The sequence below is a fragment of the Ooceraea biroi genome, chromosome 4, assembly GCF_003672135.1.
Source record: "Ooceraea biroi isolate clonal line C1 chromosome 4, Obir_v5.4, whole genome shotgun sequence".
Lineage (NCBI taxonomy): Eukaryota > Metazoa > Arthropoda > Insecta > Hymenoptera > Formicidae > Ooceraea > Ooceraea biroi.
In genome coordinates, this window is record NC_039509.1 from 9,568,130 (window position 1) to 9,581,796 (window position 13,667).

General features: G+C 39.3%; 1 protein-coding gene across 4 annotated transcripts in view; it reads left to right on the plus strand.

The window, feature by feature from the left end:
- The window catches only part of LOC105282675 (disks large 1 tumor suppressor protein), a 452,432-nt gene that overhangs the window by 3,142 nt on the left and 435,623 nt on the right, over window positions 1-13,667 (plus strand). For 2 of the 4 annotated variants that reach the window (XM_026969150.1, XM_026969151.1), the window contains exon 2: window positions 12,032-12,112. The exons of the other annotated variants lie outside the window; for them this stretch is intronic. In XM_026969150.1, coding sequence (XP_026824951.1) covers window positions 12,032-12,112 — 81 coding nt within the window. The remainder of the gene's footprint in view (window positions 1-12,031; window positions 12,113-13,667) is intronic. 4 annotated transcript variants of the gene reach the window in all.

The following is a 13,667-nucleotide window of genomic DNA, read 5'->3' on the forward strand; positions in this document are numbered from 1 at the left end:
ACACTATGCTTTGTCCGACAGAGACACACAGTGCTTAGGTAAAAAATTTACAGTTTGTAAAAACACTTCACGTTTTTTATCAGAAACATTTCACATCAATTATTTGCAAAAGGTTGTTTGAAAGCGTTGTTGTTGTATGTGAAACTACACCACGTTTAAAGCCGCATAGTTTATTTTATTTTTTGATTACAGCGACATAATTTACAGTTGCGAATCATTCTCTAGAAGAATCTGATTGTTCGTACCTTTAGTTAGTTCATCATTGTGGCGCGCTTCTAATTTGCAAGATGAGACGTGCAGCAAGGTCAGACGACGACAGTTTTCAATTTCTGCAATGCATGCTCTTTTGCGGAGACACAGATAGATACGAGGAGAGTCACCGATGGCCGGTGGCTCGATAATTCGCGCTTAGCCTGAGAAATCTTACAGGTATATTTATTTGCAATATGCATATTCACGTATAATACAATAGCACGTGACTTTTCATCCTTTTGTTTTCTAATTAGATATCGCATATCGCATTCATGTCATTTTTTATCAATAGCTGTACGTTAAGAATCTATTACACATTGTTGAATTAACAACATTTGCATCATTTTTTACTATCGCAGTAGCAAATATGATTGTGTTCAATCAACTGCTCTACTATATTAAAATCCTCATTTACTTTGATAGAATTGGATTTAACAAGAAATTTCAATTTTACGCGAATGACTCGAAATGAAAAGCATAGTATGCTACTCGTCGAGCTCTTGAAACCTTGATATTGAAAAGCCGTCGATTTTATTATATAAAAACTGCGCATTTTTTCCGCGTTAAAACATAAATGTCGTTTTCAAACGGATCCTGAAAACCTCAAAATGATTTTAAGCGAATTAAATTTCAATTCGATTGATGTTCGAAATGTCGAAACAGCCGCGTAGAGATCGTAGGTGGTTGCGTGTAATCTGTCATACATGTGTGTATGTGTGTGTGGGTACAGCCCTTTGTTCTCACACAATGTATTACTTTACCTTCTCGCATGTACATGAACGTGGCAGATACACGCTCGTGTGTGATAGAAGATGCGGCAATGAGGGACGAAAGAGGAGATGACGTGCCTGATAATGAGAGCGATGAATGGGAAGTGGGACGAGAGCTTATGTGCTCTTGCCGGAGCAGAGATGTGTTCGCCATTTTCGCGCGCGCGTGCGCACAAGAGCCTAGATATTTACTTATATATGTATAAACGTTGTACGTATAGGTGAGCGGCATGGGTGCCTCGGCAGACCGGATCGTTCGTACTTATTGGCCACCCTATTTTATAGCGCGATCTCGTGTCCTGGAAAAAGTTTACTACTTTCGACTCGAATATCTCTTACAAGCGAAGCCTTCGCATCGTGCGATGTGCGGTCGAATGCTTTCGCAGCAACTGTCGTTTTCTACGATAACGTCTTACGAATCGTAATAACTGTTGAATAGTAAAATATGCGACATATATATGACCAGAAGATAACTGCATGTATTTTTATGCATCATATGCAATGCCATCACATTTTCTGGTCAGTGTAATCTGCTTCATGAGAGCTTGTTTTACACATCGATCGCGATTAATATTTTCAAATGTTTTTCAAGAAAGCAATCGGTTACAATTAAATATTAAAATATTCGCATGTGATATACCAGAAATGTCCTCTGAGTAGAAGAAAGCCGGCTTTGCATTAGTGATAGAGTAAAATAAATTTGTCCCCTCGGCGCTATACCGGATAACAAAATGTAGATCCGCTGTACTATGTGGATCAATCTGCCATCGAAGAAATCCCATTATAATTGCACATGAATTATTAATACTTGTAAGAGTCGATGGATCTCTCTTTCTCCTCGTAACAATGACGCTTTGGCTCTCGTATTTTCATCGTATAGCAGCAGTATAATTCGGCGAGCTTCGTAATAAAGCGCTATTGCAAAGCCCGTTGTCGCATACAACAGCCGCTATACCCGTCTCTAGATCGGTACTCGTTATATTCAGTCACGACGACACCCGTCACCATTGTTCTCAGTGACATCGTCGATCGAGAATGGCATGTTGGCTCTACTTTGATCCAGTCGAAGAAAATAGACATTTCAACGAGATACACTAGTGGGTGATAAATTAAACAAGCGCCTCTCGTTATATCCTCGTTAACACCTGTCTCATGAGTCTTCGTTATGGAAAAGTAGAGGTCGCGGCAAGTATTGATCGCGTCGAAATGTGCCTTACAAAAGTGCTTGCAATACTTTCGAACTTGTTTGGATATCCATAAAGCCTGTACCATCATAATGCGATTACTCCCTACTCGGAATTTCTAAATCAGAACACTTGACGGCAGATTGACCGACGGTAGATGTCCGATACAAACTCGTCAAGGCGAAAATTAACGCGGCTCGGACGTGTTTGAACAATTTTCGATCGTTCTCAATTAAAATCTAATTATAAAGTTTACGAGACCATCGATACGATGATGCATAGGTTTTCTCGCGGCACCGGGATAATCTCGCGTGATTAAAATGAATACGAATGCGACGTTACGCAGGAGGAAGCACGGTAAATTGGATTTCGCGCGCCATTCTGGCGTCTCTGGAAATACACCTATCTGCAGGTGCACCTGCAGACCGACTGCGCAAGTTTCGCCAAAACAATTCGCCGGTGGCTTCCGGCTGTGCCGCGCGCGTAGAGTTTGCGGATACTTCATTGCATTGGTTTCTACCGTCAGGCCATCGTGCATCGGGGTTAACCGACCTCGTTAATGCTCGTTCAAGCCAGCAAGTATGCGCGTCGTTCCGCCTTTCATAACTTCCTATCCCTTTCCACTCTGCTTTCTGCGCGCTTACTCGCGCGGTTATTAATCTCGGGCGGATGCGATTAAGTGTGTGCAGTTGCGATTTTCTCCCGACTCCCGATTCGTGCTGCAAATTGGATATATCAGTTAACTGAATAATGTAGGTACAATTCTTCTTTCTAGTTGCGCAAAAGTTTCCATCGTCCATTAAGCACCCTCTTAAGATATTGGACAAAATATTAATTTGTTGCTTGAATCGTTATTTTATGCTGTGAGAAGAGTTGAATTCGCATTCTGACAATTCACACGTGGCTACGTACGCAATGTGTGAATTACCATTGTACTAAAATTTGATAAAGTAGTAGACCACCCTAAGTGCTCGCAAATTCGATCCACGTGGAAAGGTCGAACAAACTGGATACTGCGAAGCTGAAAGGTCTGCTCGACACCGTCGAGGTGTGGAGCGGAAGGGTTTTTCCTGTTCCAGCATTATCGGATGAAGCTCTTGGCAAGGTACTCCTTGATCGAACTGCAAAATGATTTAAGAAAAAGAAATCGGAGTTGACGATCGAAAGTGCGAACTCCCTTCCGGCTTTGCGGCTTAATACGGGTTAATGGTTTTGCATACTTTGATGCCATCTCTTATAAGTGGATTAGCAGTAACAGTTGCTAAACGGTTGCTAATCGGACATATAAGAGAATTCGTAATCTTCAAGAATCTATTCAAGAGTCTATAAGAATTCAGAATCTTTCTTATCGGATTGCCTCACAATTCTTTTTTCAATACACAGTAGAACGAATTAGGAAGAATAATAACTTATTTTTTTCATATAAAGCATATATGCCTCTTAGATCGAGCTTATCTGTAGTACCATCGAGACTAGGCAAGATCGATGCTGGAGGATTCTGAATGCCTTCTTTGAGAACGCGCATTGCGGATAGAACGTTGTGCGAGAATTCGATCGCTAATGGACGATGCATTTGCGGAGGAGATTCGTATCGATTAATATCACGGCGGAGCGCGGCGAAATCAATAGAATTATTCATGTCGCAGACATTACTCGTGACGTGCCGCGATGGTGAACCTAATTGTTTACGGGGGAATAATGTACGTGCACGCGAATTTGTCCGGGTTCGTATTCGGCAGCAAACGATTAACGCGGCGCTGCGCGTAACAGGAGCGTAATTCTCGATAGTCCCTCGATATCGATGTATTGTTATCAGCCTCATTATTTGTTTGTGTGCATTGAAATATGCGCTCGTGATCAGACCAGTGCGCCTGGCATTCTAAACGCGTTGTAAATTATATCCTGCTTAGATTCATAAATTATTATGATTCGTCACGGATCATTTGCGTATTATTAATTTAATTTAATTAGAATGCAAATCGGCTGCAACCATATATCATAACATTGCACTCGTTATAACGGAGAGCTTTGCCGTACGGTACGCTTACTCGCATATCGCTCCAATTATTATCGACCTTCTCTACCGTTATTAGGCTATATTGGTTCCGATATATTTGGCAGCGAACGTCAGTCGCGTCTGCCAATTAGTATCGATAGTTTGCATCTCGAGACGGTCCACTGCTTACATTTGGCACGTAGTACGTCCGCGTATCGCCATTCATTTGTTAATTTCATTTTACTAACGTTTGATCAAAAATTTGATTATACTTACCAGACATTTTAATGTTTGTTCTAATCAGTACCCTGAAGATGTTCGTCATTGGTAAGAGGGAATGATACGCGCTTTAATTTTTGTAACGAGATCGATGTACTTGCAATTGTTTCTGCAACTTGAACAATGATGGGCAAACTCTGACGATGAGACAAGTGCGCGAGAATGTTTGCGACTGCGTAAAAAAAATTACATAATTCTAGCGTAAATGTCGATTTTCGTTTCACACGTCGATCTGACGTCGCTAAAGTCACGTTGGACGCGAACGTCATTAAAGTCACGTACGTGTATACACACGTAATAGATATACATTTACGCACACATGCTTGGATTCTTCTAATGTAGGACACAGTCGACAAGGCTAAATTTAGGATAAGATGTAGCAGTCGAAACTCGAAGCCCACGCATGTCGCTGGCACGACGACGACCATCGGAGCGATTTTTTCATTTTGCGCAAACCCTGTCGTCAGTCACGAGAACCCTTTGATCTGCCTGCGAGGATCCGCCTCGGCAAGTGCAAAGAGAGAACGGCTCATCTTCGTCGACAATCGCGACACGGAGAGAAATCGGCGGGGTCTTGTATTCGCGCAATCTTCGAGTGTCATGTGTTGCTGGGCCACCACGTGTTATGAGCACGACAAATAAATACGTACCGACTTGGCGACTCGCCTGAATGTACTATTGTTATCGCTAATTTCGGAAATGTATCGCGGCATTGTCGCGGAATCTTGGATTAAAAATTGAGGTGGAGAACGGTGATTTGCTCGACGTGCAGAATATCGTGGAAATCCTGACGTGCAATTTTATGGTGACTGTTGTGACGACGTGTAATGCCACGTATTTTTGATGGCCTCTTTTTGGAGGACATTTATTTCGAGAATGCTCTCAATCAACTTTTTTCTGGTTCAAGAGCAATCGGTAAAAATCTTTGTTAAATTTATCGGAGGTACATGCTATTCATCGGCTAACAACGTGGCGAATAACGTCTCTTCGTCACTTCGATGATGTACGCGTGCGAATATAGCTTTTCGAATGTAACGTATGACGATATCCCGTGCTAACATTCTTTTCGGAGCGACTTGTCAAGCCGATCGCTATTCGCTACGGTCGATGATCTCCGTCAGACTTGAGCTTCTGTAGAAACTTTTTCGAACAATCCGCAACTTTTTAACAAAGTTGTTATGCTTCGTGAAAGCGATGAATTATTCCTTCGCGCTTGAAGAATTCAAACAGCACTTTGTATGTAATATTGTGCGATTTAACGCAGACTTTTTCAGCGATGAGCTACGAACTGATTTGCCATAACAGAATAAAGAAGCGCGAGTTAATTTCCACAGTGTACAATATTTGCGATATGTGGGCGCCAGTGATATCCGTCGTGTGGGTCATCATGTATATGATGCAACGAAAAATAATGTCGGGAAATGTGAATTATCAGACATCGGAGAATATGAAGGGTAAATTACTCTTATTCTATAAATAATGTTATCTGAATTTTTTCCTCCGATTTCAGTTGATTTAGTGTCAATAAAAACATTTAATCAATCACAATTAAGTGATATGAGTGAGATAAAATTAATGAAGAAATAAATTGCTTAGCTGAGTCGGTGACAGTCTGCATGAGAAACTGCATCATGATGACTCGTTCAAAATTTTTATGTCAAGTAGGTTAATTGATCTTTGCGTAGCATTCCAATTAATTGGCATTGACAGGTCCATTGACTGAGTGATTGTAAAGTCGTGCTTGGTACAGCGATATCGAAACGCCTCTTTGTGGCGATAATGGAATAATCGTATATACCATTTGTAGAAGTCGTTGATGGCCGTTTTGCAACGGAAATTTACGAGCGGTCTCACAATATGCAGAATTCAGCTGCAGTACGGGCATGCGACGAATGCCGTGCGATTTCTGTCTCGATTTCTACGTATGTAATTTGCGTGATTTAGATGCAAGGTCACATGTTAGACTCCATGGAATTCGTTACGATTACAGGATGTGCGATTCCAAACGTCGAATCTGTGGATTAATTGGAGACCAACTGGCAGTAGGAATCCGCGTTAATTGTTTCGTGCCTTTGACGTGGCACGTATGTCGAAGATTTACCTTGTTTAACGTCTTTGAACAAGAATGCTTTCAACTTTCAGGAAAAGCAATCAAATCTTGTTAGCAACGAATATTCATGCAATTATTATACCATTCGAGTCTATTATTACTGCTCTGCAATACGTTTCATTCAATTTTCATCTTCTATTATTTTATTTGCGGCAACCGTCTGAATCTAAGTCACTGTTACGTAAATTAACATTTGGCAATGTTTCAGGTCGGTCAGCCTAGTGTACGTTTTCGTCGAAGGTCGAGAAAATTCCGTACAATAGATTCGGTTTTAGAATCAAGTGGCATTCCACCAATTTATTTCGAGTTTCTCGGTTTTAATGGTGTTCTGTGAAAATTTTCATAAGCGAGATGAAAGTTGGTTACCGTCGAGAGCTTTATTAGTACCGTTGTATGCCTTTTTTCCGGCGTCGATCCGATTTAACGTAGTTTTTTTTTAATCTCGCACCACTCTCTGGCGGATGTTTCAAAAGACTTATCATCTCCGGGATGGAAATCAGGAAAACCAGAAGCAGACGAAGTTTGGGTAATGAAGGTAGAAGCTACGAGCGCGGTAACCTCCGTTAATTGAATAACGCTGCGCTTGCGTACCTAGAAAAGTACCTTAGACATGCTCTCCTCTTGCGCGTCTCCTCGCTCGTCTTCATCGTCTTGCCGTTTCTCGTCTTCATCCTCTATGAGCTTCTCTCCCGTTTCTCCTATCTTCGTAACGTAACGAGACAACGAACCGTTGGTTCGTCTGGTTAACGGAATACGAATGAGTTCTTGCCTTCATGAAATAATTCTCATACGGCGTCAAGCTTATTTGCGGTGGAGTATGAGCTAGCAAAACGTCTAATGTCAATTAATAGTGAACTGTATTTATTACATGATGATGGAGAAGGATAAAATAAAGAAGATTACCTACATAATATTTGGCAACGATACGCGATAGGTCAGATGCTCACGGTTCACGTGCTCATCACGAGTCCATGAGAGACAGATCGAACAGCTGACGCCCTGGTCCAGCCCGCCTCATCGCGTCTCCTACCTTGCCGTCTGTCTCTGAAATTCGCCGCGGGGGTTACCCAGGCATGACGTAGACGCACGACGCTATTCTGGTTGGCTCGTAACGTCGTCCTCAAGACATCCAAAAATAAATTCGCGTGGTAAAACGCTGTTTCTGCGGAGCTTCCCTGTGTCTCCGATCATCTTCCACTTCCTCCGAGAGAAATCTGTGATCTGATTGTTGTATCACGAATATGCACATCTAAAACAAATTTCAATCTCGCACGAATAAATGACGCAATCCGCAGGATATTTTAAAACGCACTTGCGAAAAAGCTTGGTAATCATACTAAGAGTTTCTTTTTTCCTTTACGTTTCTTTTTTTTAAACTTTAAAGCTCATTGATGCACATTGGCATCGCGCAAAAGTTTTTTTTCAAACTGATGGATATCGCTGGAACGTAGATTTCGTAATGACGACCGCCACGACAAGAAAGATCTCCGGACGATCTTGCTTTACGACGTTTCCAAGGCCTTTTATTCCGGCTGTCGTAAAATCGCATTATGCTCCCCGATAGCGGACGCGGGCGCTGGCGATCGATTCGTCCGATTGAGAACGAGGAAAAAAGTTCTCTGTAGCGCGATAAATCTTGGCTGCGCGCGTCTATTTTCTCTCAGCTTCTCTCGTTTAGTTGTTTTTCTCTTAGTTTCGCGGTTAGTAGTTTGAGATCCAATTGAGCGCTCTCACTCTCCCTTTCGTTTTATTTATCACGATAAATTCTCGCTTTCTTCTTTTTTTCTCATGTCTTTAAAATAATTGCAATAATGAATTTTTTAACGAGTTGATCATTTTTAAATTACTCTGAAAACAACATTTCTCAGATAATGCGATAACATTTTGAAACAAGGGACTAGAACAGGACCAAGGCAAAAGAACTTTCATTTCCTGTAATATCGCTGAAGATGTCCGGTAGAAAGGTACGTCGAATAAAGAGTTTCTGCTTGAGCGCGTGCTAGATTCAAAAGACGTTATGGCTGCGGGCGCAAATAAGAAAAATTTAATTAGCGCGCAGCTATTCCGTGTGGCGGTGCTTTTCTCTCTTCTCGGGTAATGAAGTAACGTTGCCAGCCAGGTGGCCACTTGCAAGCACCGGCCGGAAGAACGGCACGGGCAGGGCCGGAAAATGGTGGAGAAGCGGTAGCCGTTGATACGTTGGTACGCTACGGCTTTGCTTTATTTCCCTTTTCTCTCAAGGTGGATCTTGCCTTGCAGAGAACGACGCTTTTTCGCGGCCGGCTGCATCAAGCCGGCTCCTTCTTCTTCTCCGCTTTTCTTTTCGCACTGTACCGCCCTTCCTGTCCTTTCTTTTCTCCGTTTATCGCATTTTACGTCCTCCTATATCTCCAGCACCCTCCATAAATATATTTCCGCATGGGAAACGGTGTCTTTAAGCTGCGCGACCCATGCTCCACGTGCATTTATCCTTCATACGTGAACGCGAGCGAGCTTCTCGTCCGTCGAGAAGATGAAATTTATTTTCTTATATGTCTATAGCGATCGTAGATATTGCATTGACTATTACTGTGCCACAGTTGGCAAAATACGGTTGAGTGTAGTTGAGTTTGATATGAAATCTGTATCTCGGTTTTGTAGTGAGAGAATTAATTGTAAAGTGCAAATAGTAAATGGTTTAAAAATTCAAGTAGGTTGGTAAACAAGATTTGGTGCAACTGATTTACAAATATCATAAATTTCTAGACATTATATGTATATTTCCGGAGATTATTAGATTCATTAAAAAATACATTTACATTTTTCGGTAGCTCTTAAAACAGAAGAAATTGAAACAAAGTTTTTGATTTAATAAATTGCTTTTTTCTTCTAAATACGAATATGCTTTGCTCATTATCTGTATCTTGGAGTTCGTGAAGTGACGAATTATTATAGCGATTCATAATGATCTGTTTGACAGTTTGAGAATAGCGAAATGCCTTTGATGGTATCTCATCATGATGGTTTGCACGACTTTTGCGGTCGTAATCAACTTCCAAAGAGCTTTCAACTTGATCTTGTTTGCCTCGTGATTATATATAACGATATATTCTGTACGTAAAGATCGTTTGTAACGGATATAGCAGTTTCGATTAATTATTCAACTCTATTTTATCAAATATGAACCATTGTGTTCATCGCAAATTCAATCTAATAATAATTTTATTTGAAGATCGCGTATAATCTAAGTTTTAAATGTTTCTTTCTTGCGAAAACTTATGCTCTTTTAGAGTTTTGCTATTCTTTTTTCATTAATATATAGTTAATGATTAAATTTCCAAAATTTTTGCGAATTTGATGAAAGCTTGAATATCGATGGCATCGACAGTTTTGTATTATATTTTGAGTTAAATGACACTGGTATTTTGTCCGTATATCTCTTTGTTTTTTTTTAATAAAAAAACGAATTTTTTAACTATATTCTCTGCTTTGAGTATAACAGTTTTTGTTCGCTTCTAGTTTTACTAGTATACAGGGTGAGGCACCTAAAACAGGCCACCTGAATATCTCGGCTGTTATTGATGATAGAAAAAAATGTGTCAGACCAAACTTGCATGGTTTCGAGGGACACATAATTTGTTCTAAATAAGTTTTTATTAGGTGGACGCATAGAGGTCATATGAAGGTCAACTTCGTTTTTTTAAATGGTATGATATGTTTTTTTACGTACCATCTAGTAGAGCGTTTGAAGATGCGCACATTGATCCACGGGTCAAAATCATTCAAGATCACTGAAGGCTAACTGCAAGGGTAAATAATTTACTTTATATTGCCTAGAGTTCTCTGCTATTAAAAATACTCTAAACTCAGAAATGAAAAAGTTCTAGCCCTTAGAAATTTTTTCTTTTTCCGCGAAGTTCTGAGTTGTTGTTATCATTATTCTTTATATTGCCTAGAGTTCTCTGCTATTGAAAATACCGTAAATTCAGAAATTAAAAAGTTCTAGCCCTTAGAAATTTTTTCTTTTCCGAGAAGTTCTGAGTTGTTAATATCTATATTTTTTATATTGCCTAGAGTTCTCGGCTATTGAAAATACCGTAAACTCAGAAATGAAAAAGTTCTAGCACTTAGAAATTTTAGCCTTCAGTGACCTTGAATGATTTTGACCCGTAGATCAATGTGCGCATCTTCAAACGCTCTACTAGATGGTACGTAAAAAAACATATACCATTTAAAAAACGAAGTTGACCTTCATATGACCTCTATGCGTCCATCTAATAAAAAATTATTTAGAACAAATTATGTGTCTCTCGAAACCATGCAAGTTTGGTCTGACACATTTTTTTTATCACCAATAACAGCCGAGATATTCAGGTGGCCTGTTTTAGGTGCCTCACTCTGTACAGAACACACGAATAAAGTTTTTGAACAGACACATATGCTATTAAGTGGCATGTTTCTTTCGTTTTTTTAATAAAATTTAATTGAAATACGTGCAATTGAAATAAGTTTATTCTTACGTACTTTGCATTATATAAATTCAAAAAAATCGTAGATTTACGAGATTAATTGATCGTAAAATGCGTAGATGAGATTTATAGTTTTACAGTTGCACAGTCTTATGAATGCTAGATGTAGATCAAGGCTGCGAATATATCCAATCTTTCATGCCATTAATGTTTTTACGACCTTTACATGGGTGATTATAATCATCTCTTTCGTGACTACATATGCATTAAATTTGATATTAATCACTTTATGTGCATAAAGGCTGCCTTACGTTATTTTAGAAGCACTTTAGACACATACGCATGTTAATATTATATAACATATAATTTGCTATACAAAGAGATTGTATTATATAAAAATATATACTTTATAAAGTATATATATTAATGGAACAATTTATAAAATTTTTTACAGTAAGAAATGCAGTAAATAAAGAAATTGCAAAAAGCTTACACAAAATCGAGAAACAAATAAAAAGCTGGAAAGTTGATTGATCGATTTTTGCTTCTTCGCTTTCCATTACCGTGAAAAAGTAGAGAAAAAAGGAGTCGATTACCTGGCATCTGGATATAACGTCGTTTCTCCGTGACGTCATCGTTCGATGGGGTAACTACGTAACATCAGAGAACGCGAAAGTGGGTCAGGGATGCAGACTCAGGGATGCAGACTAGGGTACATCAAGCCGATGCAGTCGCACCATCGTTGCCTTATTTCCTATTCTTATCTGATAGCGACGTTTAGGAATTGAGAAATTAAAGTTTCTGTATCTCTCTCTCTCTCTCTCTCTCTCTGTTTCATTTTAACTTTCTTGCTCGATATACAAACGTTCCTTGTCATTCAATTGATATTAGTTTGGACTGATCCTAAAAAAAGAATCATTAAACAAACATGTTTGAGACGTTATCAGAATATCAAAGATTTCTAAAAGAGATTTCATTGATTTTTGTTGCAGGTGAGTCTAATCGCTTTGACGACTATCAGGAAGAACCATTAACTATGGGTTTCACGCATCGCCCAGGCCGAAAGAATGCAGGTATGACAATGTATCTTTCATAAAGGATCTCATTTGTCTCACATAAAAGTCGTTTTTATCGCTGTTTGAATGTATGCAGGCCATTTTACGGCCTATTTTATGTGTGCTTTAAAATTACATAAACTTAGCTGACGGTCACAGCTATCATAAAATGTATTCCTGGAACAAAGCAATGCAATAATGTTTAGATTGTTTTATTAGCTCGGTACTGTATATATATTTAGAACAAGAAAATATTTACCATCCTTCGGAATGTAAATATTGGGTTGTAACATGGATATTCGCTATTAAAACCACTGAAAAAACAGGACGAATATATGTTACAACCCAATACAAGAATATCTAATACTGCTATAAAACAAGAATTATTTGATAATTGCAGAAAGACAACTCCACATAAAGAATTATTTCATTTTGAATTTCTTTCGGCACATGTGCGCGGGATATACAACTGTGCAATACGTGTGCAATGATTATAATATTTTCAATAATTATAATTTATAAAAATAACTATAATTTTCTAGTCACGTATTGCTTAATCGAAACAAATTATAAAACATGTTGAAATCTGCCAAACACGTTCTGTCGAACATTTTGTACCTTATCACGAAATTACTCAGGAATAGTCGAATCACGAAATCCAAAGTCAGTAAAGCTGAAATATAGCAATTTTTGCTTTTTGCTCCTTGACTGAATTTTATGACAGCAGGAACGTACGGTTGTGTAAGGTCTCTAACCGGTCAAGCTGTATTGCTTTTCATTGCGACGAAACTACTGCAACTACGCGTCTGCACACTGAAAGGTTGCGCTGCCACACGGGAAATGGCGTCGTTAAATTTGACTGCAGCTACATCGTATGACTCTTGCGTTTCCTGCTGTATCCCTTCGACTCATACCCTTGCTGCATCCGCGCAGAAATTTTTCCGCTCTTCTAAACTTTTGACACTTTCTGTCTTTTAGAAAAATTTTTTTGTTCTTCAAGCTTATGTCGAGCAAATAATTTGACAAAATATATTTAAAGTCTTCGAGGATTTATCCATTTGTTGGAGGTACGATATAAGTAGTTTAGATCCACTACTATCAAAAGAGAAAAAGAGAGAGGAAATCGTTTCGTCAAACTTCAATAGATATCATTTTCATGCCGATCTAGTGAAGTGCAGTGGAAGTTACATTCGTTTTTATATCGTTGTTATTGCTCAAACGTGGTGTCGTATTTCGCGTTAAGCCGAAACGAGAAATATTGGCATGTCTCTCGTTATTCTTTGACGTACTCTCGTGAAACGGATGGAGAGATATATATTGCACAGCAGCTGCAACCGAGACACCCGTTGAGATTTCGCTTCGTCGGAGAACAACGGCAACGTTGTCTTTTCCGTGATGGGACGGAGGCACGAAGGGAAACTCGAATGGTTATTGAAGGAAATAAGGTCGCCGAAAGAAAATTGCGGACTGTCACGTGAAGCATTTCTCATGCTTTGATTCTTCGCTGGGTCTCCCTGAAACACGAATCCAACAATAAGAATTCCTATCGAGAATTTCATTTATAATAGAATTT